Source organism: Mauremys reevesii, linkage group 1, assembly GCF_016161935.1.
Source record: "Mauremys reevesii isolate NIE-2019 linkage group 1, ASM1616193v1, whole genome shotgun sequence".
In the NCBI taxonomy this organism is placed as follows: Eukaryota; Metazoa; Chordata; order Testudines; family Geoemydidae; genus Mauremys; species Mauremys reevesii.
The window spans coordinates 160,619,496-160,643,964 of record NC_052623.1 but is presented as its reverse complement, the minus strand read 5'-3'; the positions used below and the strand labels follow the sequence as shown (position 1 = coordinate 160,643,964).

Sequence of the window (24,469 nt, the reverse complement as noted above, 5' to 3'; positions counted from 1 at the left end):
ATGGTATCACGTACCACTGAAGTATGCTTGTTGACTTCTGTGGGAGCTGCTGGGTGAACTGGGACATTTCCCCAGCATGTTGAGTAGTGTGCTGTTGGAGATGCCATCGTTCCAATGAGATGTAAAATCCAAGTCCTGGCTTATTTCTGATCATCAAAGTTCCCATAGCACTTGTAGTGAGAATAGGGGTGTCGAACTCAGCTGTGTCAATCCTGGTAATTACATTTCGCCTACCTAAATTTCCCTTGCAGTTTCAGTGGGGTGTGTTTGTTCTCTTCTATCCCTGTCCAAAACTTGGCTGTGCTGCATTATAAGGGATGAAATACAATATATTGCTACTGGTGCTGCAAAGATTGACACACATGCTTAATGTTGTGCATGCTGGCTTTGCTAGGACTATTCACGGTACTTAAAGTTAAGCAGGCACATAATTGTTTACAAGACTGGGGCTGTAGATTTTGTCAGTTTTGGAGCCCAGTCCTGCTTCCAGCAAAGCCAATGGCAAAACTTCCATTGATTTCTAATAGGTGTAGGATTGTGTTCCTCCAATCTTATACCAGTGTAATTCCCAGCCAAACCTTGTAGGGATCCTTTGACGTTCGCAGTGGTTAATCAGGCCTAGTGTTCGTAAAGTGTTTTGGGATCTCTCAGTATGAAAAGCACTGTCGCTATAACATTGCTACTAGCCTCATATGTGGTGAAGGGTGTTTCACGTACAGGAACTGATCCAAAGCCATTACAATAGATATTAGAGAGATGAGATGAGTGAGATAATCTCTCTTATTGGACCAACCTGAAGAAGAGCTCTGTGTAGCTCTAAAGCTTGTCTCACTAACAGAAGTTGGTTCAGTAAAAGATGTTACCTCACCCACCTTGTCTCTCTAATATCAGGGCACCAACACAGCTATAACAGCACTGCAACTTAAAAAGGATAGATATACCATTGACTTAAACGGGTTTTGTTTGGGCCAATAAATAGCTAGATTTGTTAAATTTGCTACTGTATTGTGTATAGCAGGATTGGCTGAGTTTTATATTGTCAAATTCTCTTTCTACATTAGGGAGAACTACATAAGCACTGTGCTCCTCCAAATGAAGTTGAACTCAACTCCTACAAAGAATATGCCATCCAGATTCAGCCTGTTAAAAAGTTATCTAATGAGTCTCAGTGTGGTTGGGAGCCATTTGGTGAGTTCATTTGCATGCTAATTTTGTAATAATGATATTTATACAAGTGTTGTACCTTGTTACTTATCACAGGGATTCTTCCCATGGAAAAACGGGTAGGAGAGACATGTTTTGTTTTTAATTTAACCTGGCTAATATGTTGTGAGTGTCCCAAATGAGATGAAGCTTTAAACGGCAAGTCTCTTACAAGAACTTCTTTTTCCAAATAAATTATGAATTCAGCTGCTGAAGACTAAACTATTACACCTGGTCTTAAACTTTTTGATGGAACAAATTTCAGTTAGAAAATGCAGATTTGTCAAATCTAAACGTTTCATGGGAATGTGGTGATTCCACATATGTTTGTTATGGAAATGTGACATAACTGATCATTTTGGCTTTCTCACTTCATTTCATTTTGACATTTATATTTTATCAAATATATTATATTTTATATGGTCCTGATGCTATTGAAACAAAACAATTCAATGCTTCCAGAATTTCCAGTTAGTGGAAAAAAATCAATGTTTCCGATTTGGAACAAAAACAAATTTTTGAAATGTCAGAATTTCCCATGGAATTCTAGCCAGCTCTATAAACTGATGCCATGCACATTCCAGAAATGCTGGCACCTTCAAAACAAAGAAAATATGCTCATTTAGAAAACTATTGTAATTAAAAGGCTATGTTTTGCTTATTTACAAGTTAATACTGTAATAATTTGAATATAATAACTGAGATTTTGAATAAGTGCTTGATATCTTGTGTTCAGCATCTGATCATAAATAGGGAATGTCAGTAGAATAGAAGATCCTAGTAACCTGATAGCCCACCAGCAAAGGAGAAACTGTTCAATTATTACTAACTAAGGCTGTGATCCTGCATTCTCAGCTATGTGTAAGTAGACCCCTGTGTTATCAAGTGGCCTGGTAACCCACCATACATTTGTAGCTTTGGGACTCTAGGGCATGCTCCTGAGCACATACCTCTTGTCTGACACCCTTCCTTAGGAAATGGGGTGCTGCCATCTAGCCATCCTAGAGCCTGACAACCAGTGTCTGCGACCCTAGTCACCGGTCTCCCCATCCCCCATTGCTTACACACACTCAGCGTTCCACCTAATCCATGGGCGCTCTGGGGCTCCTAGTTTAACCCTTTTGGGGACAATGTGGCAGTTAAGCAAGGAGCACAGGTTCACCAGAAGAATTTCTTCACCACAGTGACTTTACTGATAAAGCACTACAGAGCTTCGCAAATGACAGTCCTGAAACACTCTCTCCTCTAGTCTGTGCTCACTCTTTCTTTTGAGTCAATGGTTCATCAGCTTTCAGGCTGAGTAGAGTTCTCCTTTAAATTCTCCTTACACTGCTCTTAAATAAGGCCTCTGCTTTTGTGCCATGTGTCACAGTTTCAGGGAAACTGTACCTGCATATTCTTCCTTTGATATTGCAACCACCTGCACGCTAGTTGGGGACCATATTGTATGAAGTTTATCACGGTGGGCCAGGGAGTGTATGCAAAGCTCCCCAAAGGGTGGCACTTCTCTGGAGGTGTTTACAGCCTGAGTGATTTGCCTCCATCACCCTTCTACTGCTTTTTGTTCCTGGAGGAGCTGGTGGAGTTGCCTACAATCCCTGGTCTAACGTGATGTAAAAACCATTCATACAATTACTACAAGTATGGTCCCCAACTATACTGGATGCGGTTGCAACATCTGTCACACCACATGCTCAAACTGGGGCTGGTCTACACTAGAGAATTAGATTGACCCAGCTACATCACTCGGGGGGGGGGGGGAAATCCATACCTCTGAGTGACATAGTTAAGCTGGCCTACGTCCCTATGTAGATAGTGCTAGGCCAATGGAAGAATTCTTCTGCTGACCTAGCTACCATCGCTCAGGGAGGTGGATGTACCACAGCGATGGGATAACCCCTTCAATCGCTGAAGTAAGTGTCTACACAGAAGAGCTAGAGCAGCACAGCTGCAGTAGTGTTGTAAATGCAGACTTAGCCTGAGAATCTCCAGATCCACCAGGCATACTTCCCAACCACCCGTGGCTGTCTTCTGTGGAGAAAGACCATTGTTCTGTGGGATGGTCCAGCAGTTGAGAATCATTCACAGTTGATAGCCCTGGATTGCTGTCAGTGTGATGGTCCTTCAGTGAAATGTCAAACACCTTTCCAGGGCCGGGTAGCTGCTGGGAATGTTACACAAAAGTCTGTCCCTGGACAGAGTGCAGACTGGTGTTCAACACATGGTACAAACCAGAATTCATAATGAGATACAGACATATCTTACTCTGTCTCGCTCTGTGCCTGGGTGAAGCTCCATTAAAGGGCTCTGTGTGGGTGTAGGGTCTGCGTGCATGACTGGGGCCTAAAAAGGTATGATAGAGTAGGTCCCGAGGGGGTAAAAACACCTTAAACTTTTTTCCTTTCAGAAGCCACTGATCGAAAGTTATTGTTGAGTACAGTGTTATATTCAACAGATTTCTAAAAATAATTAATTTAAAAGCTGAAAATTGCAGGAAATTACGTGGTATTGAACAACAATGTTTTCATGACCTTTTTAGCTTGCGTTTCTTTATGAAGTCAGTCTGTCACCAGGACTAATTTGACGCCCAAGTAGTAGTGTTCAAAATGGGGACGGACGGGTGGTAACTCCAACAAGTCCTGATTTTATTTTATTTTTTTTCCAAATGGCTGCTACTTAAATGCTTGAAGTTTGGCATGCGCTTTAGTCCCTGGCTGAACCGAGCCTGTGTGCAGTTCATAGATTTTGTGCATAAATCCAACACTTGTTTTTTAGCTGAACATTTTCAATCGATAGTCATTCTCCCATCACTGGTCGAACAATAATAAACATTTTAATTACCATGTCATCTAACCGTACTCCTTTTCATCCAATATTTCAAAATAATGGCCCTGATCCTGAGATTTGTATCTGTATGGAGGGCCTCTTGGCATGCAGAGAGCCCGATTGACTCTAGTGGGCTAATAAGAACGGCCATACTGGGTCAAACCAATGGTCCAGCTAGCCCAGTAACCTGTCTTTTGATTGGGGCAGTGCCAGGTGCTTCAGAGGGAAGGAACAGAACAATTAATGAGTGATCCATCCCCTGTAATCCAGTCCCAACTTCCGGCAGTCAGTGGTTTAGGGACATATGGGCTGCAAGGGCCCACACAAGCAGGTTTGATTACAGGATCAGAGATAACATTGTAATAGAGGGGGAAAATTGAAGAAATATTTATTTTCTAGTATTAAAGAACAAAGCACAACATCCTTTTTTAATTTTATTGTTTTTTTAAAATAGTTAGTCTTTGCGAGATGGCTTTTTAAAATTTGCTTCCGCCATCTTTGCAGTTAGTACCTGACATATTTGAAAAGTATATTTTCCTTTTAGGGAATTTTTAAATATATTTTTGTAGACTTTTATGAACTTTGTTCTCTTAGAAGCTTGAAAATACAGTATATTTTGCTAATAAATTGTGGTTTCCATTTCTAAATGTTGTTTTTGTATGAATTGGGTAAGAGGAGATTAAGAATGCTTTGAACAATGGTTTTCTAATATGTAATAGATGAAAACAGAAAATATAGTATTCTTTGGTTAAGTAGAATCAAAGTGTCAAGAAACTGGCATTCTTTTTTTTCTGCTAGAAAATTCACTTAGAACTAAAAATGTCTATAGTGTTTTTTTTAAAGATTTCCAAGACCTGTACATGAAATATATAATAAGAGTTTGAAAGCTATTGATAAACTTATTCCACTGATTTGTTTTGAAAATGTTTTCTTAGACAAGAACAATTACAAACAATTACTGGGAACCCTGGATTACTCATTTCTGTGTGCTTATGCAGTTGGAATGTATCTGAGGTAATTCTTTTAGACTTTTTTTTTATACTTCTTGAATTATTGATTCAGAAGGCTGCACTGCTTCTAATCTGTTATCCTTCCCTTTTGGGAAGCTTCTGATGAATGGTCACTGAAGAAGGAAGGAGAAATTTGGATTGTCTCATACACACAAAGACCTGATTTTAGGGCTTGTCTACACTACCGCGCAGGGTCGATCTAAGATATGCAACTTCAGCTACGTGAATAGCGTAGCTAAAGTCGGCTTACTTAGATCTACTTACTGACATGTCTTCACTGCTGTAAGTTGACAGCTGATGCTCTCCCGTCAACTCTGCTTGCACTTCTGCTGTCGACTCTGGTACTCCACCAGAATGAGAGCACTCACCGATCGATTTGTCGCATCTAGATATGATAAATCGACCCCCACTGAATTGACTGCTGCCTGCCGATCCAGCAGGCAGTGTAGACAAGCCCTTAGGCACATTTTTCATAGTGACTATCCTGAAACCCTTACAAAAATTCATAGGAAGGATTCTTACTCCCTTGAACAGAAATGAATCACAGGTGACAATCTAGCCCATATACATCAATGAGTGTGTCTAAATAGCAGCTTTGTAGTTTAATTCCCAGATCTGGTAGACGTATACACTGAGGCTGTCACAGTGTTTCTCAAACTGGGGTAGCCACTTGTGTAGGGAAAGCCCCTGGCGGGCCGGGTCAGTTTGTTTACCTGCCCCGTCCGCAGGTCCGGCCGATCACGGCTCTTGCTGGCCGCAGTTCGCTGCTCCAGGCCAATGGGAGCTGCTGGAAGCGGCGCAAGATGAGGGACTTACTGGCCGCTGCTTCCAGCAGCTCCCATTGGCCTGCAGTGGCAAACCACGGCAGTGGGAGCCGCGATCTGCCAGACCTGTGGACGGGGCAGGTAAACAAAGCGGCCCGGCCCGCCAGGGGCTTTCCCTACACAAGCGGCGACCCCAGTTTGAGGAAACACTGGGCTGTCATGATTAAAAGCAGCAGTGTGGCTGTGGTGGTATGGGTGATGGCATATGTTAGCCACCTGAGTACATACTGGGATCTTGGATAGGATTGTATTCAGGCAGCAAGCCCAAGACACAGCCTGCACTGCTACGTCTGTGCTTCTATTTTTAGTGCACTAGCTCAAGCAGGGCTAGCACATGTATATCTGCATGAGTTGGGAATTACACCTCCCCACTGCTGTGTAGATACACTCAACGTGAAGAATCACGTGGAAAGTAATTCCCATTATGCCCACAGTAAAACCATTCAATTCTTACAATATCAGCATTTGTTATGTAATGAACCAAATATTTATTATTTAATTGCTTGATTTTTAGTTAAAATTTTTGTTGAAACTTGTAGGGAAAACCCTAATAGATCCAGAATTTGAACATACGCTTTATGCACTATGAAAGTTTGGTGTGTGAAATGTTTCTTTTAAATGTTTTTTTTCTTTACCCCTGTACATTCTCAGTGGTATAATAGGAGAGCGACTGCCTATCCGGTATTATCTAACAGTTGGAATGCTTGGCAGTGGACTCTTCACTGCAATGTTTGGGTTGGGCTATTTCTATAATATACATAACCTGTGGTTCTACATGATAGCTCAGGTAAGCATACTGTTGTTTGTTTCCCTAGATTCGTTGGCTTTCCATATTTATTTTATTTTCAGATGTGAGTAGCATTTAATGGTTACATGGCTAGATGCATTCCATTCTGGTTTGAATGTAATTCAGTCTTGTAAGAGATTACTTGCCATAGCATCTCAAGAAATACATAGTTTTAAAAATAAAGATATGTTTTAAATGAAATATTTTTTTTAAAAAACATGAACTGTTTAAAATCCCAGATCATTTACGTGTGTAAACCTAAACGTGAGAAATAATATACCTTTGAGAACAAATATATATTTACTTTTACCTGTCTGCTAAGACCTGAGTGTAGGGTACTGTCTTTCTCTGAGCAGTTTCCTGCACTGGTGAAAAGTGTTCAAGATATTGCCAGCTGTTGCAACAAAAACCCATGGAGTGGAATTCTCAGAAATCTTGTGGGTCTGATCCAAAGCCCGTTGAAATGAATGCAAAGACTTTGCATTGACGTCGATAGACTTTGGAAGAGGCTTTAAGTGAAAGGCAGTGGGGCTTGTGCTCCTAAATCATTTAGGGTATGCCTACACTTTGAGCAGGAGATGTTTAATTCCCAACTCAAGGAGACATACCCATGCTAGCTCTGATCAAGCTAGCATGCTAAAAATTAACTGTAACTGTGGCAGGGCCGGGCGAGCTGTAAAAGAGGCCAGTTGCCCTGAAGTAGGTACCAGTCTGAGACCAAAGACACGTACTCAAGGCAGTTAGCCCCTCCCACCACTCTCACTACCACTGCTATACTTAGAGTACATACTTGTGGTCTCTGACACATACATAATTGGGGTGTCTTGCTCCTCCCACTGATTGAGCTGCCACAGGTACTGTTTATTTTTAGCGTGCTAGCTTGATCGGCTCGATCAGAGCTAGCCTGGGTACGTCTCCTTGAGCTGGAATTATGCCTCTAGCTCGAAGTGTAGGCATATACCCCTAGATGCTTTTGAAAATCCCACCCAGAGTCATTAAAGCTGCTTTTGATAGGTAAAGTACAAGAGTTTGCCTGAATACATTTTATTTTGTTTTTTAAACTGTATATTGTAAATGTGAACTATTAGGTTATCCTCATGGTATTAGTGACTTGGGATTTTAGGATGGAATCTTTAAGGGAGCCTAAGAGAGTAAGGTGCCCCATTGATGGGAGTCAGGTACCTAACTCCCTTAGTATCCTTCGAAAATCCCAGCCTTAAACAGGTTGTTAAAGAACTTCATTCCAACTTCAACCCTAAGACTGAATTTAGTATATAATGAAATTTGTCCCTTCAGTGTATACATCTTTTCTTTTAGTCCTTTCTAGGTTCTACATTCTTTCATAAGGCTTTGTCTTTTCAACATTTATTTTCACCCATACATTTCCCTAAACTCATATTCAGGTGAAAGTATTATGAAGTGGTTAGAGCAGTGGGAGTTAAGAACCCTTAGCACTGTCACATTCCGTGTGATCTTTGGCAAGCCTGAGATGACAATTTGTGAAGGTTTGCCCTGTAAAAAGCTTTGAAATCCTTAGATACAAAGTGCTGTACGTATTAAGTCTGACTTTATTTTTGCTGAATAATGGTGTTTGGAAAAAAATATTAATCTAATATTAATGATAATGTAGGCTTGTTCTTGTGCAATTTAGGCTGTTCTAAGGAAGCACTTAGCATAATATTTTGTGTAAGAATTTTCATATTCATAAAATGTTTTTTGAAATATGATTTCAGATAGCTAATGGATTGGTGCAAACCACTGGCTGGCCCAGTGTTGTTACCTGCATTGGCAACTGGTTTGGAAAAGGAAGGTAAAAATATACATATTTTTAAGCACTGAGACTATATGTGGGTGGTTTTTAGGCCTTAATATAAAACCTGATGAAGTCAGTGTAAGAACTCCCATTTAGTTTCAGTGATTTTTTGAATTAAGCCTTTAAGGAAGATCCTTTAAAAATACATAATTACCTGTTTGTCGTGCATAGGTGGTGTGTGACTCTTGCGTTTGGGGAGGCTGTGTGAGAGCACCAGGAGCTCCTCAGAAGTGTGGGGGAGAGGACCACCAGTGCCCATACTGTGGCCCTGCTCCACCCGAAGGCCCTGCCCCCACTTGGCCACCTCCTGCCCCTGAGGCCCTGCTGCACTTACACCCGCCCCACCCCAAGGCCTCACTCCTACTCCACCTCTTCTCACCCCTGCCCGCTTGGGTTGCCAGGTGTCTGGTTTTTGAAAAGGGACCCTGGCAGCTCCGATCAGCACCAATGACCAAGCCACTAAAAGTCCAGTTGGCAGTGCAGCGGGGTTAAGCCAGGCTCCCTGCCTGCCCTGGCTCTGTGCAGCTCCTGGAAGCGGCAGGCATGTCTTGCTCCTAGGCACAGGGGTGGCTACGGGGGCTCTGCGCGCTGCTCCCACCCCAAGTGCTGGCTCCACAGCTCCCATTGGCTGGGAACCGCAGCCAACAGGAACTACGGAGGCAACACCTGCAGGTACTGGCAGCACACAGAGCCCCCTGACCCCTCTGCCTAGGACCTGGAATTGCCAGCCACTTCCGGGAGCTACCTGAGGTAAGTGCTGCTTGGCTGCACCCTGCACACGCATCCCTGCACTCTGAACCCTTCAGCCAGGAGCCCACTCCTGCACCCCCAGCTGGAGCCCTCACCCCCTCCTGCACTGCAACCCCAGCCCGGAGCCCCCTCTCACACTCTGAACCCCTCATTTCTGGCCCCACCCTGGAGCCCGCACCCCAAGCCAGAGCCTTCACCCCTTCCTGCACCCCCAACCCTTGGCCCCAGCCTGGTGAAAGTGAGGGAGGGTGGGGAAGATGGAGTGAAGTGGGACTTCAGGGACGGGGCGGGGCGGGGAGGGCAAGGGTATTTGGTTTTGTGCAATTAGAAATTTGGCAACCGTACCACAAGCTCCTCATCGCCCCTGAGCCAACCCACCCGCCAACCTGTCGCTCACTCCTTTCTGCCCCCTTCTACCTTAAGGGTGAGTGACAGGAGTGAGGGGGCAGAGAGGAGTGAGTGACAGGTGGGCGGGGCCTCAGGGGCCGGGGGAAGGCAAGAGGGGAAGAGGCAGAGTGAGGACGGAGTTTCCAAGGGAAGAGGCTCAGTGGGGGTGGGGCCATGGAGGAAGAAGCCAAGTGGGGGCTGGACTTTGAGGTGAAGCACAGGCTGAGTCCGGGTGGGGCCATGGTCTGGGCGCTCGTGGCTCCCCCCACCCCACTTCTTGGGAACTTCTGGTGGCAGCACTCCAAAGTCATCAGGCTGGTGCACCTCAAAAGGGAGGTGTGCCCCATCTGGCATTTCTAGCCCCATCTAGGGAGACTTAGCTCCCCAAGTCTCTTATACCCGCCATCCATCTTGTTGTGGCAACTAACTTAGCTTAACAGTTCAAAAAGGGTGGAGAGAAGCGAGTGGCAGGGGGGTGGAGAGGGCTCAGGAGAAAGAGTGGGGCTTCTGGGGGAAAGGGAGGAGAGTAGTGATCAGGGGCCTCGGGAGATGGGGTGGAGAGGAGCGGGGGATGTTTTGGAAGAGGGGGCTGAGTGGCCCCACCCCACTCAGCCCCCTCTTCCAAAGCCAGGGTGCAGGTATCAGTACCCCCAACTTCTAGAGAGCTTCTGGTGCTCCCACCCAGTCTCCCCAAAGAGTCACATGCCCCCTATGCAAAACATGATTGCTTACAGTTTCAAACAACTGTATTGGTGTGTATTCATTAATAACTCTCAGACATATGAGTTAAGTACTTCAGAGTTGAACTGAGAGGAACGCTGGCAAATGTTCTCAGTCTAAAAACACTTTAAAAAACAAAATAAGGGCTGTATTTTGCCATTGGTTTTAAACAAATTTCCAGTTGCTTTCACTTCTGTTTAAAAATCATCAGGGTATACATCAAAAATTGGCATAAGGCCTACTTGTTTCTAACACTTTTTTTATAATACAACTCAAAGTATGAATTTAAAGAGATTATATTTGGCAGATGGATTAACAAAAATGTTTGCTGTTTCATAGTGCTCACTTTTTTTAAAGCCAACTTTTTCAGTCCCACAGTGTGGGATATCTTACTGTTGTTTTGTAACATCATACAGTGTTTCTCCATAGCATTGTGGTAGCTGTGCAGTAAATCCATTGGCACCAATGGCAGTTGCACAGAAATAATTCACATTAATGCTACTCTAGGAACTGATGTCCCTATTATAGATGTCATTGTATGAACATTATAATCAGTAAGGGTGTGTTACACTACAAGTGCCTACAACAGCACAACTGCAGCTCTGCAGCTTCACTGCTTCTGGGCCCAAGAAATGAACACTGACTGGTGGGATCATATCATATAATTAGAGTGACCAGATGTCCCATTTTTAAAGGGACAGTCCTGTTTTGGGGGACTTTTTCTTATATAGGCACCTATTACCCCCAACCCCCGTCCCATTTTTTCACAGTTGCTATCTGGTAACCCTACATATAATGCAAGCTTGGGATGATGAGCAGTGGCTGTAGAATTTTCAGATGTGCAAGGCCACATCCCTGGATCTGTGTGCTGAGCTCGCCCCAGCCCTCCTGCACCAGGACACCAAAATGAGAGCTGCACTGATAAGGGAGAAGCTAGTGTCAATCACACTGTGGAAACTTGCAAAGTCAGATTGCTATTGTACAGAGGGAAATCATTTTGGAGTTGGAAAATCTACTGTGGGGCTCGTTGTCATTCAAGTGTGAAGGACCATTAATTGTTTCCTGCTATGCAGGACTGTACTCATGGCAGTGTGCAGGACATAGTGAGTGGATTTGCAGAAATGGGGATCCCAAACTGCAGTGGAGCAATAGACGGCACACATTTTGGCACCACCCCACCTTGCCACAGAGTACATCAACAGAAAGGACTACTTTTCTGTGGTTATGTAAGCATTGGTGGATCACCGAGGATGCTTCATTAACATCAGTGTGGCAGAACATGCATGATGCTGCTCACATCTTTAAGAACACAGGGCTGTTCAGAAAGCTTCAAGCAAGGACTGACTTTCCTGACCTGCAAATTACCATTGGTGATGTTGAAATGCCAATAGTGATCCTGTGTGACTCAGCCTACCCTTACATCAACCTAACTTTGTAGTGTAGACCAGGCTGAATTCTTCCATTGACCTAGCTACAACCTCTCAAGGTGCTGGATTTACTACAATGACAGAAAATCCTCTTCTATTGCTATAGCAAGTGTCTGTGCTACAGTGCTGCAGCTGTGCTTTTGTAACAGTTCTAGTGTAGACATAGGTGATTCAAACTAAGAACACGTCTTTCTTTTTCCTAGTAAAAATGCATCTTTAGGACCTGATCCAAAATCCATTGACATTAATGGGAGACATTCCATGTATTTCAATGGCCTTAATCGGGCTAGTAGGTCTCAATCATGTCAGATTCTGAATAATGCCCATATCCTGATACATTCATTAATGTTTAGGTACTTTGAAACGGTCAGGTAAAAGGCAGTAGCATAAAAGGTTATGTACAGTTAGAGTGATAAGGACTCAAATACTTCAACAGTGCCAAAGATTACCTGCTGTCTGTCATTCTGTATGCTACTTAATAATGTTTTTGAGCAGAATAACTAAAATTGGCATCCTTTTGAATGCAGGAGAGGTTTGATCATGGGAATCTGGAATTCTCACACTTCCGTAGGGAATATCTTAGGATCCTTAATTGCTGGTTACTGGGTATCTACCTGCTGGGGTCTGTCTTTTGTGGTTCCTGGTGTTATAATTGCTTGCCTGGGGATCGTTTGTTTTCTATTTCTCATTGAACGTAAGTATATATTTCCTTATTTTTATTTTGATTTATACAAAACTGTGTAACTGCTCATCCTATGCTGGGAACCCCCATTACACAAATTAAAATCCGCATGTTCAGAAGGTCAAGATGTGACATCCTAAGGGGGCAGTTGCAAAGTCCTAGTCTGATCCCCTGCCAGCAGCTCTCTCATTTATAGCCCAACTCTGGCCTGGGGAGAAAGACAAGCTCTCAGGTAACTGGTTTTTAACCCATTTAGAGCTTTACAGGTTAACACCAAGTCCTTGAATTCCACTCTGAAATTTACTGGGAACTAGTACAAATCATGGAGCATGGGTTTAATGTGCTCCTGATCAGGACCTCTACTTAAGCTGGCCATGGTATCCTGCGCCAGTTCTTGTTTCTGAGTGGTCTTAAGGTAGAGCACCATGTGGAGTGATTGCAGCAACATGTTCTTAAGGCAGCAAAGGTTTGATATTTGTCCTGCTTCACCCCAAACCACATCCTCTTGATTTTGTATCTTCACTTGACTTCAGTGAGTCTACTTGTGAAGCAAAGGTCAGACTCCACGTATGGATCAGGGAATCAGGGTATTCCTACTCTGATAACCTATGACATCTTCACTTGACTTCATATGCATTGTCTGACTGAAAATAACTTAATTCTGCTCTTTGTCTGTGGGCTGAATATTAAAGAAAAGAAACAAATATTATATTTGTAGGTCAAAATGAATGTGTTTTTGTTTTTTTTTTTCATTTGGGGCTAGACCAGGGGTGGGCAAACTTCTTGGCCCGAGGGCCACATTGGGCTTGTGCAACTGTATGGAGGGCCGGGTATGGAAGGCTGCACCTCCGCAAACAGCCTGGCCCCCGCCCCCTATCCACCCCCTCCCACTTCCCGCCCCCTGACTGCCCCCCCCTCAGAATTCCCAACCCATCCAATCCCCCCGCTCCTTGTCCCCTGACCACCCCCTCCCGGGACCCCTGCCCCCATCCAACCCCCCTGTCCCCTGACTGTCCTGACCCCTATCCACGCTGCCCATGGGAGCGGCAGGCCAGAGGGCAGCCAGCATGGCTGTGGGGGAGGAGGGACAGTGGGGGAGGGGCCGGGGACTAGCTTCCTGGCCAGAGGCTCAGGGGCTGGGCGGAACAGTCCCACAGGCCATAGTTTGCCCACGTCTGGGCTAGACTATATACCAGAAAGTTTTACTGCTTTAATTATGGTTTAAAGGAGCAAGAATGCGCACCTGTGCGTGCACATGCAGTGTGGAGGCAATTATATCCGTATAGAACAGGGGTCTCAAACTCAAATGACCCCGAGGGCCGCATGAGGACTAGTGCATTGGCCCGAGGGCCGCATCACTGACACGCCCCCTTGCTGCCCCTGGCCCCACCCCCAATCCACCCCTTCCATGAGGCCCCGCCCCTGCCCTGTCTCTTCTCCACCTCCTCCCCTAAGCGCGCGGCTCCCCGCTCCTCCCCCCTCCCTCCTGGCGGCCCGGCCCCGGCGGGTCCCGCTTCCCTCCCCCACCCCCCGGCCCGGCCCGGCGGGTCTCGCTTCCCTTCCCCCCCCCCACGGCCTGGCCCCGGCCCCGGCGGGTCCCGCTTCCCACCCAGGCCCGGCCCGGCCCCGGCGGCTCCCGCTCCCCACCCGAGCCGAGGCCTGAGCTTCGTCCCGCTCAGAGCCGCGTGGTGAGGGGGTGGGGCTGTGAGCTCCACGCCGGGCGCAGCGCTCAGCCCAGAGCTCCCAGCCCCGCCCCCTCCCCATGCGGCTTGGATCGGGGTGGGGCTCAGGCGCTCGGACGGAGACTCGGCGCTCTATGCGCCGAGACTCCAGGAGAGGGGCGGAGGCGGGAGCCTCCGCTTTTCTCTTGGGGGCCCCTGCGGAGCCCGGGGCCTGGGGCAAATTGCCCCCTTTGCCCCCCCCCCCCCGGGCGGCCCTGGGGAGCTCCGCGGGCCGCAGGGAAGATTAACTGGTTTGATTAATTGTTTGATTAACTGGTGTTTGATTAATTGTTTGATTAACTGGTGTTTTGTTGTATTTCAGACCCTAAAGATTTAAGTTGCGCTTGCAAACCATCCAGTGTAAGTGAACATTATTGTAATATTCATTGTTATATTTCATGTTACTTTTATTTTTTTAATGGATAAATAGGACATCATTTGGTAGTTATAGTATGAAACTAGCCTTCTGGTATACATTTGAACAACAAGAGGCTGTAATACCTGTCAGGTAAATGAATTAAACTTGGTGGTAAGGCTTGTGATAATGTAGCGTGTTGGTTTTGTAGTGGAATTCAAGTATTATTCATTCGGTTTGCTGCGGAGGGAGGAGTGGGAATAAAAATTGGAGTTTTGAGGGGTTTTTTTTAATTTAAAATTTATGTTTTTGTTTTGTTTAAATTAGCATAAGGAACAGTTTGAGGGGGAAGATCTCCACAACAGGATCCTCAGTGTAGATGTATTTTCTCCTGCCCCCAGATTTCACTGGGGTATGGAATGATTTGGGTCTATATCATTTGCCTTTGGCAGTGAGTCCCAAAGATGAATTGTACATTGAAAGAAAATGTCCTGTGTCTGTCTGCTTTGAATATATTGACTTTCTTAATTTTCCATGCAGTCTTGTTCTTCTATGGTAATTTAGGTAGATTGGTCTTCTCTGTAGCATGTATTATTTCTTTTACTGCTTTCTCTTATCCTCTTACTAGTCTCCTCTCTAAAGGACATAATCTTTAATATTTTCAATCTCTCCTGCTATAAAGTTTCTGATCATTTTTAATTGCCATTTTCTCAAGCATATGTTTTTGGCTTTATCACATATTTTAGTCACCTCATTTCAGAAAATACTGTACTGTCTATTTATTTCTTTCTCATTTTTTAAATACAAGCAAATCTCTTACTGGATTGACTCCTAGACAGTTTGAGCTGGAAGATATTTTTCTTAAGTATTTATTTGCTACCTATTGAGAAACATCCTGGTGAATTTTTCAATCACTTCATACAGTTGCTGGAAAGAAAGATAGATCTCAGAATTTGCCACTAAGCTTTGCTGAGGTAAATGTATTCCATTTACTTCAGTGCACTGTTACTGAAAAGCATTGTTAAAGAGCTCTGCACAGCATATTGCTTTTCTGCCTTACCAAAAGCTGATATGAAAGGAAAAAAAATGACTTTCAACTATATCTGTCCTGATGCTGTTGAACCAAAAAAAAAAAAAAGGCAGTTGAGGATTTGTTTTCTTGCAGCCCCCGCCAAAAAAACCCAAAAGGTCATTGACTTCTCACGAACATCAGCAAGATAATTGCCCCACACCCAGCCTCATTGTCTGATGCGTTTGACCTACTGTTTCCATGGAAACCTTGCTCTCTGGAGCATAAAGCTTCACTCCCTCCCACAGATTCTTATTTGCAATCCCATAGGAAGTTTTAAACACATTTCTGTCCTAGACTTCACTCAGAAATAGCTCCAGAATGCAAAATTTGCCAAGAGTTCAGTAAATCCTAGGAAGTCACATGATGTTTGAATGTGGGAATATCTCAAATTTAAAATTTGAGGTCCGAAAAGTACAGAGTACCTTCAACTCCTGTTAATTTCAGTGCATTCTCCTTCTGCATTCACCACAGGATTAATTTGTAGAAGTTAAACCAATTAATAGAATATTGAGTAACAAATCTGGTTGCTGAACTGTAGCTGAATGACAACTGAAAGGATAGAGCTAAGGTATTAGGACAATAAACAGACAGTGCCATCACTTGAAACAAAAATCTTGGCCCTGCTAGACTAGCTGCAGAATTTTGCAGGAAGGCATAAAATTCTAGCTGCCACTTTGTTTTCAGTCCTTCTGAGAAGCAAATTCCCATGTGGCATGGGTCCCCTTGAAAATTTCTAAAACATTTTTTGCAAATAGTAATTCAAACGTATATTTGAATCTAAGCAGAGCAGAGACAATCTTCTAATTGCAGATGAAGCAATACAAACATGAAAAGTTACCATGAGGAGTAGTTCCTCACAGAGAGTAAATCTAAGGCACCATCTGTGAGCTGGTCTAGTGATTTTTTTTTTTCATGTCCTCCATAATTTGAAGTCTCACAGGGAGCCCAGTTCCCTCCATACTTTTAAGTGACTACACTGTAAGTTACAAGCTGTGCAAAAATTGATCATTTTTCCTCCCAAGTCAGTGGCAGAGACTGGAACAGAACCTAAAACACCTAACTCCAACTTTCTCCACAGATTTCTCAGGATACACATTGTCACTTGTATCTGGCTTTTCTGTGTTTAAAAAAGAAGATCTAACAGGAAACACACTCATGAAGATAATTTCATTTTAAATTAAGTTTTTCAACAATCCCAAAAATAGAAGGTGCACTTAAGTGCTTTGGCCATTTTACCTTCGTTTGTGTACACCTCTACCTCAATATAATGCTGTCCTCGGGAGCCAAAAAAATCTTACTGTTTTATAGGTGAAACCGCATTATATTGAACTTGATTTGATCCGCCGGAGCACGCAGCCCCCCTCCCCCCCCCCCCCCGGGCACTGCTTTACCGTGTTATATTGAGTCACGTTATATCGGGGTAGAGGTGTACTTGTACATCTGAAATGTGTTTCAAAATATTTCAGAGTCTGGTGTAAATGCCAGAAGTGGAGTCTTTGTCTAAGCTTTCCACAGAGATCTACTCTCCACAAACACTGTAATTCAAGCAGTCTATGCAATCTGCAATAAAGGAATTTGATAAGTGACAGTAAAGGGCAGGTTTAATGGCATTTGAAATAGGGAAAGAAATGTAAAACTTAAGTGAAGATTTGGTATCTTCTTTTTCATTGCTTCTACTCTAATCTCTTGTTCACTGCTCTTGCAACCCTGCAGCTTGTCGTCCCAGCTGATCAATATGTATGAACATGTTGAAATTCTTTTGTTCTAAGCAGGGGCGGCTCTACAAATTTGGCCGCCCCAAGCAATCATGCCCGGGAGGCGCCCCCGAGCCGCGGGAGCAGCGGAACTGCCGCGGGCATGACTGCGGAGGGTCCGCTGGTCGCGCGGCTCAGCTGGACCTCCAGCGGCTGCGGACGGTTCGCGGTCCGGCGGCTCCGGTTGAGCTGCCGCAGTCATGCCTGCGGGAGGTCCAGCCGAGCCGCGGGACCAGCGAACCGTCCGCAGTCATGCCTGCGGCAGGTCCAGTCGTCCCGGGGCTCCGCTGGACCTCCCGCAGGCATGACTGCGGCAGGTCCACCGGCCCAGCCTGCCGCCCCCCTGGGAAAGGGCCGCCCCAGGCGGGTGCTTGCCCCGCTGGGCTCTAGAGCCGCCCCTGGTTCTAAGAACTCTTTAACATGGCTTTCCCTTTCTGTGGAAATATCAGTTCTTTTAAAAATTCTTGTGGTAAAGTTCTTCCATATCTGGAAGACTCCAGACTTTTCAACTTCTTACTTCTCTCCAGAAGATAAAGTGTAAATATTTAATATGTAGCCTCTCGGTCTAGTCCTCATCTCCAGATTTTTCCTCTTTACCAGAGTATATTGCATTTAAACAGTGAAATGAAAAAAAAAAAAGTCTTTCGTTTTTTCTCTTCTTAACCTTTAGATAAAAATATAGCTGGTCTTTCCTCAGATAATCGATTTTCTTTCTGCTAGATCATTGTAATTCACTTCCCAACACGACTCTTCTTTTCAGTAGGACCATTTCTAGTATGTATTTTGCAGAACCCTTGTTTTTGGACTTTGGCCCATCAAGGATGATTACTTCAATCTTTGACTGCACTTTACCTTTTATGGATTATACATAATTTATCCTCATCTCTCCATAAATTTTCTGCACTGGAGGAATGAACAAGTAAAGAACAACAAAAATATGCATCTATACACTTTATCTGGGGCAAATTTTGCCTATATTTCCTTTTAAATTATGACTTCAGATATGAACAGGGCATGCTTTTCTGACTATTTTTTACACAGCATTCAGGATGTACTAAGGCACTTTGTAAAGTTTTAGTGCCTCCTTCTGCTCCTCTAATGTTATATCCAACTGAACACAGACCCATGTTCTCTCTACCTGGTGGTGAATTTACATTTAAGGTTTACATGTAAGCTACCCAACCCACACACTTCATATCAATTGCCAATCTTTTTAGATAAAGTGTCATATGGTGACATTTTTCAAAGAATGCAATTTCAGCATGCACTGATGTGCAACTGTGCATGTAAATGAATGGCTATATTTACAGGAAAGCATCTATTTTAGATCTGTTCCAGTTGGGGGCCTGGGAAGCCCACAGAGGATAGATAGGATCAGATCCTCGGTGGGGGGGAGAATACCCCAAAGACCACAACTACAACCGTGGTGCCCCCTTCCTGGGCTCAGACAGCTAGAATGAATATTTTATAAGAGAATGTGAGAAACCTTTATCTTCAATGGGGAGGGAGGAGGAGAGAAATTGTTCTTTAATAGCAGCCTCTGAAATAAATGGATCAGTTTAGGAAGTCTAATTGTGATTAAAGTATTGTTACAAAATGTGGATTTTGTAGTGAAAAATGTCAAAGCCATTAAGTAGAATGAGCTCAAAATCTGTATTTCCTGTGCCGCTCCTGTATACAGCACAATTTGAAATGAAAATAGAGAAAAGTGATTTCTCGTTCACATTTTGCAAGATTCACAGAGCTCCACCTGAATTTAAAATAAGTAGAATGTACAGTCATCAAACCATAAGTTTTTCCATTTGGCTTTGCATCTGAGGTGTGATGAACATAGATCTTTGGTATGTAAAAGTAGGGTCTAAGCCTACTTCTAGCATCAGTGACTTCTTTAAGGTAGTGCTTTTTTAAAATTGTTTTTCAGAGCTCAAAGTCCTACATGAATGGTACAAATAAATTCGGAGTCCATAAGCCAACCTTAAATCTTAAAGAAACCGACAAACTTCAGGTAAAATGAAATGTCTTAAGTTAAAATTGTATGTAAAATTTTCTAAGCTCAGATAGAATCTTTCCAATGAAAATAGCTTTACCCATGAATGTTTCAATCTGCTAAAGATCTTATAGAAAAATATAAATATTTCAGCTTACTATAAAACAGTGTTTTAGGGGGAGATTTTTCAAAGACACAAAAGACAGCTGGGTGACTGACTGCCCTTTATGCATATGAAAATCTTCCCCTTAATTTCTTCTGTACTGTAGTGTCCCCTTAGTGTTTTTTGCTTTTGGCTGGAGATTCACTGCTTCTTAAAAACAATGACATATTTAACAACTTCTGTGCTCTATTGTCCTCGCCTACAAAACCAGTTGCGTCATTTCTGTGGTACACTTTGAGTTCTTCAGAATGAAAATTTAATTTTAAAAGAAGGGGAAGAGTAGTGAGAGCAATGTGAGCAAAATTCACAGTAGTGATAAGGGGATGAGCATAAACCAATAGCCTGGATCAAAAACATCCCCAAATTTGGGACCTTTAGATCCCAACATTGTAGTTGTGACCAATCTCTGCAATAATCGCATCCCTGAGTTTCTTTTAGGAGAGCAGAGTAATGTGCTGTACACTACAAGACACAAATAATCAAAACTTAAGTACCTTTCACTCTGAATCTTTGTTTACTAAATATATTGTGAAGGCCAAGAACATAACAGGGGGGAGGGATAGCTCAGTAGTTTGAGCATTGGCCTGCTAAACCCAGGGTTGTATGTTCAATCCTTGAGGGAGGCCACTTAGGGATCTAGGGGCAAAAATCAGTACTTAGTCTTGCTAGTGAAGGCAGGGGGCTGGACTCAATGACCTTTCAAGGTCCCTTCCAGTTCTAGGAGATAGGTATATCTCCAATTATTTATTCATTTATAGGTCCATCAGTGGCTATTAGCCAGGATGGGCAGGGACAGTGTCCCTAACCTCTCTTTGCCAGAAGCTGGGAATGAGCGACGGGATGGATCATTTGATCATTGCCTGTTCTGTTCATTCCCTCTGGGGCACCTGGCACTGACCATTGTCAGAAGACAGGATACTGGGCTAGATGAACCTTTGGTCTGACCCAGTAGGGCCATTCTTATGTTCTTATGATATATTACAAGGGAATGTATCTGATTATTCACTAGTGAGTGGAGGAGAGACCATTCCCCCTCCCCCCCCATCATATTAAGGGACAACACAGCTGGTTTTGTTTCTTTGGTGTTATCCAAAGTCTATGTGAGTCTTTCCATTGAGTTCCAAGGATTTTGGACCAAGCCCTTACTGATGAGCAGCTATTTTACATGTTCCTCCTTTCATGCTTAGCCCTGAGTTATGTCTGGTAGGCAGAGTCTGTAATAAGGCTTGATGTTCAGCTAAACCACTCCAGGGGAACAAAGTGGCTCCTAGAGCTCCCTGCTGGAGAGGAGTAATTTGCTACATCCTATTATGGTGCAGAATAGACCCCATCACATAGCTAACAAGCTCTCCTGGTTTGTGGGGTGGAGAAACAGAGCATGATTTCAAGTATCAGGAGTAGCCGTGATTCTGCCGTCTTCACTTTTGTCTTGTTGCTGGCAGACAAAGCAACTTATTAGCAGCACCTGCACTCCCCTGAGTGCAGGGACTTATGATTCTGGAGGTCCATTATGTGGGCCTCTCATGGGAGGCAGAGTCCATGCTCCCTCTCCCTTCTGTGCAGGCACTGGCCACAGTTTAGTCCTCTGATTTTTGTGTATGAAATGCTTGGTTAGTTATTTGTGTGCATAATATGTAACTTTTCTGAGTGGTTGGACTTCAGCCTGGAGACTGAACACTCGGTTGGGAGGCACCTCTTCCCACCCTCGATGCTGAGAACTTCTATAGAGAGAATAACTCTATTCCTTTTATCTCCCCATTGTACATACTTATTTACTGAACTTTACAGGCCCTTTGTTTGCAAAAACAATCCTTCTGAAAATGAGAACGGAGTGCAGTATTCATGATACTGGACAATGTAACATTTCATTTCCTTGGTGAAGTACAGCTCTGAATATCACCTGAGGGCCATTTTTTAAAGGTTTTCTACAGGTGGTAGGTGGCTATTCAGTTGCTTGTTTGTCATATAGACTTTTTTTTTAAATTAGTCTTCATCTAATTTTCTGTGAGGAGAAGCATACAAAAAAACTAGCCCTGGGTAAATACTGCCAAAAATTCTGAGATTACTCATTCTTAAACTGTTTCCACTGTGTTTGCTCCCCCTGTGGCCAGTGAGTTTACTTGCAGGAATATTCATGGAAACAGAAAGGATTTTAATCTATTAGAAGTTATTGACAGGAGCAAACTTTATATTTGTAAATGAGTACTGGTATTCACACCAGAAAACAGATTCTGGATTTGTCCCTTCAGAGAAAAGAAATATCTTGTGACCAGAACAAAACAAAAATCTTCGTTTCATTTCAAAATGTTGATGTGAATCTAACCACTTCTTTTGTTTTCACGTCTTCCTATGGTAAAAATTGAAATTTGTTCCTCAGAATTGATTATTTTCTCCCCTAAAAATTCAGTTTCAATTGCAGTCATATTTTTAGATAGGAAAGCTTTCCACATACCATACTTCAACCAGTTCTACTTGTCACTTATGTGTTCAATCAAAATTAGCCAAACCATTCTGAACTAATTATATTCACTGTCTACAGTGAACTGTTTGAGTACAACCTGCAGCCCAGATGTTACTTGCCAGTATTATGCTCTGAATAATTTTAAAATAATGGCAAGAGTCTTGAATCTCATAAGCTGTTTTTGGACAATTCATAAACACAAAGAGCTGAAATTTGAAAATAAACTGTTGGCTGTAATTTGCTCTGCCAGCTCTAATCATAATTCTCAGTAATTGGCACGCTTGTCAGTTTGTGCAGAGAGGCTACAGACTGAATAGATAAGGAGACTTTATCCTGAGAGGTGTTCCATCTTGATCATGACAGACAGATACTGGCTGAGCAGCACTGGGGTGCTTGCTGTCAAATCTGTCAGAGTTAATATGTGTTTTCTTTTCCATCTGTGTTAATTGTTCATAATGTTGAGAAATAACCAGGCAAAAAACGCTCTCCGTTTGCCTCTGCTCTGTTTTTGAGACCTTGCCCTTTCCCCCTCCAGTTGAGGATAACTTTATCTAATTTTGCTCTTGTAAATGTGGGGTTGAATATATTTTTTACAATGGGTACACTATAGCTAAGCTAAGATTATCATAGTTCTGCTTCTTGATACCTGTACAAACAGCAGATGTTCAGTGGTTTTAGAACTAGTCAATTCCTAGCATACTAGATTGGCAGCTCTTACTGATTCTTAGCTGACCACTCTAAACACTATAAAAAGAAAAATAATATTCAATATATGCAACAAATAAAAGCAGAATGTGTTTCTAGATACATTACCTGTCATGTCAGGTTGGCCTCTTAAAATTATACACCATTGAGTAATAATAAATCCTTCCCCAGAGCTCAGGAGTGTACCATATGTCTGTTCACTCTCACTGACAAAGCTGAAAAGTATTATCCCTGCCAAGCTCAAATTGCTTTTTCCTTATCTAGGTCTAGCACTTAACTCCAAGATATTGATACATATCTCCAACTTGAATTGCTAAGAGAGGTGATATGTGTTGTGTATTGGTAACTTCCACTTCAGAATTATCATCTCTTTGCATTAGTAAGCTTAGAGTCACCTGTCTGAGAAATGAGCAGCATTTACTTAGACAATTCCAATCAGGCTATTGTGCTTACAGGTATCCTGCAGGGTTTACTCTGCCTTATTCAAGCAAGGCTCCTGTGGAAGTCAATAGGAAGTTTTCCTGAATAATGACTGAAGGGATTTTGACCAATGTTTTTGTTTTGTGTTTGGGATTGATAGCTTGAATTGTAAATGTTAAATTACAGTTTCAAGGGTCTTTCGGTTATTTAAAGATTTAAAACTGAAATAGTCTACTGCTAATTTGTTGCCATTTAAAATAAAACAAATGTATAAATAGGATTATTTCAAAATCACTCAATAGAAAGTATCATTTTCAAATCTGTTCCATCATTTTTAAGCTGTAACATCTGTTCTCAATGTCAGTTTATTTAATATAAATCAGACACTTTCCCTCTACCACACAAGTACAGGGAGAATAATGTACCAATTTACCTTTCCAAGCTTAGATTCAAATAAATGTGGTAACATTAAGCTCTTCACCAAGATTTAACATAGATGTGTGATAGTTAGAAGAAGGGTGAAAGTACATTAAAATCCTCTTGCAGCTAAAAAGAGAAGCATTGCTAGGTCATCTTAAAGTGTGACAGTGCCACAGAGTGCAGGTGAAATACTGGGTTACTACAACTACTGAACCTATCATTTTTTACAAGCTGGCAAAATAGTTTCAGTGGTCCTTGACAGCTTTGTATCCAAAATTTCTGCCACCACACATGGGAGTGAGTGGTGAATCTTGGATTTAGGTTTGAACTTCCCCAAGATTCAGGGGGGGAGCACATGAGAGGTTTTGGTTCAATGTAATCTCTGGATAATTGGCTTCACACACTTAGGCATGGATTCCAGTCCCTACTCATATTGAATAGTACTTTACCCCAACAGCACTGTTGAACAGAGATGCCAAATCAGATACTTCCAAGGGAGGATGATCAAATTATGGTCCCTTCCCCACTGCCTCCTCCTGAAGGGACCCCAGGTTTCCCTCAGCCAGGGAGTGTCCACCTCCCTTATCACATGGTGCATGAGCCAGTTTGAGTTGTCGGTGGGCTCCCCTGCACTCTGCTGTACAGGTCACCACATCATTTCACCCTGCCACTCCTCCAAAATTTCAGTGGCATGGTAACCCTGTGCTCCAGGTTGCAACACCATTCACTGAAACGTGGCCTGGCCACCCCTTCGTGTGTACAGAGGGGAGGCCAGGTCAGACTTTATTAGCAATGCAACTACACAGCTGAGGTGTTGGTCCAGACCTCTCCAGGGCTGCCGGGGGGTGGGGTGGGGGAGCAAGTGGGGCAATTTGCCCCAGGTCCCGGGCCCTGCAGGGGCCTCCACGAGAATATAGTATTCTGTAGTATTGCAACTCTTTTTTATGGAAGGGGCCCCCAAAATTGCTTCGCCCCAGGCCCC

General features: G+C 43.3%; 1 protein-coding gene across 5 annotated transcripts in view; it reads left to right on the top strand.

Annotated features, from left to right (window-relative positions):
- SLC37A1 (solute carrier family 37 member 1) overlaps window positions 1-24,469 on the top strand; it is a 58,518-nt gene that overhangs the window by 9,527 nt on the left and 24,522 nt on the right. For all 5 annotated transcript variants that reach the window (XM_039520339.1, XM_039520336.1, XM_039520337.1 and 2 more), the window contains 7 exons: window positions 1,062-1,188; window positions 4,965-5,043; window positions 6,515-6,650; window positions 8,384-8,460; window positions 12,275-12,441; window positions 14,473-14,510; window positions 19,253-19,336. In XM_039520339.1, coding sequence (XP_039376273.1) covers window positions 1,062-1,188; window positions 4,965-5,043; window positions 6,515-6,650; window positions 8,384-8,460; window positions 12,275-12,441; window positions 14,473-14,510; window positions 19,253-19,336 — 708 coding nt within the window. The remainder of the gene's footprint in view (window positions 1-1,061; window positions 1,189-4,964; window positions 5,044-6,514; window positions 6,651-8,383; window positions 8,461-12,274; window positions 12,442-14,472; window positions 14,511-19,252; window positions 19,337-24,469) is intronic.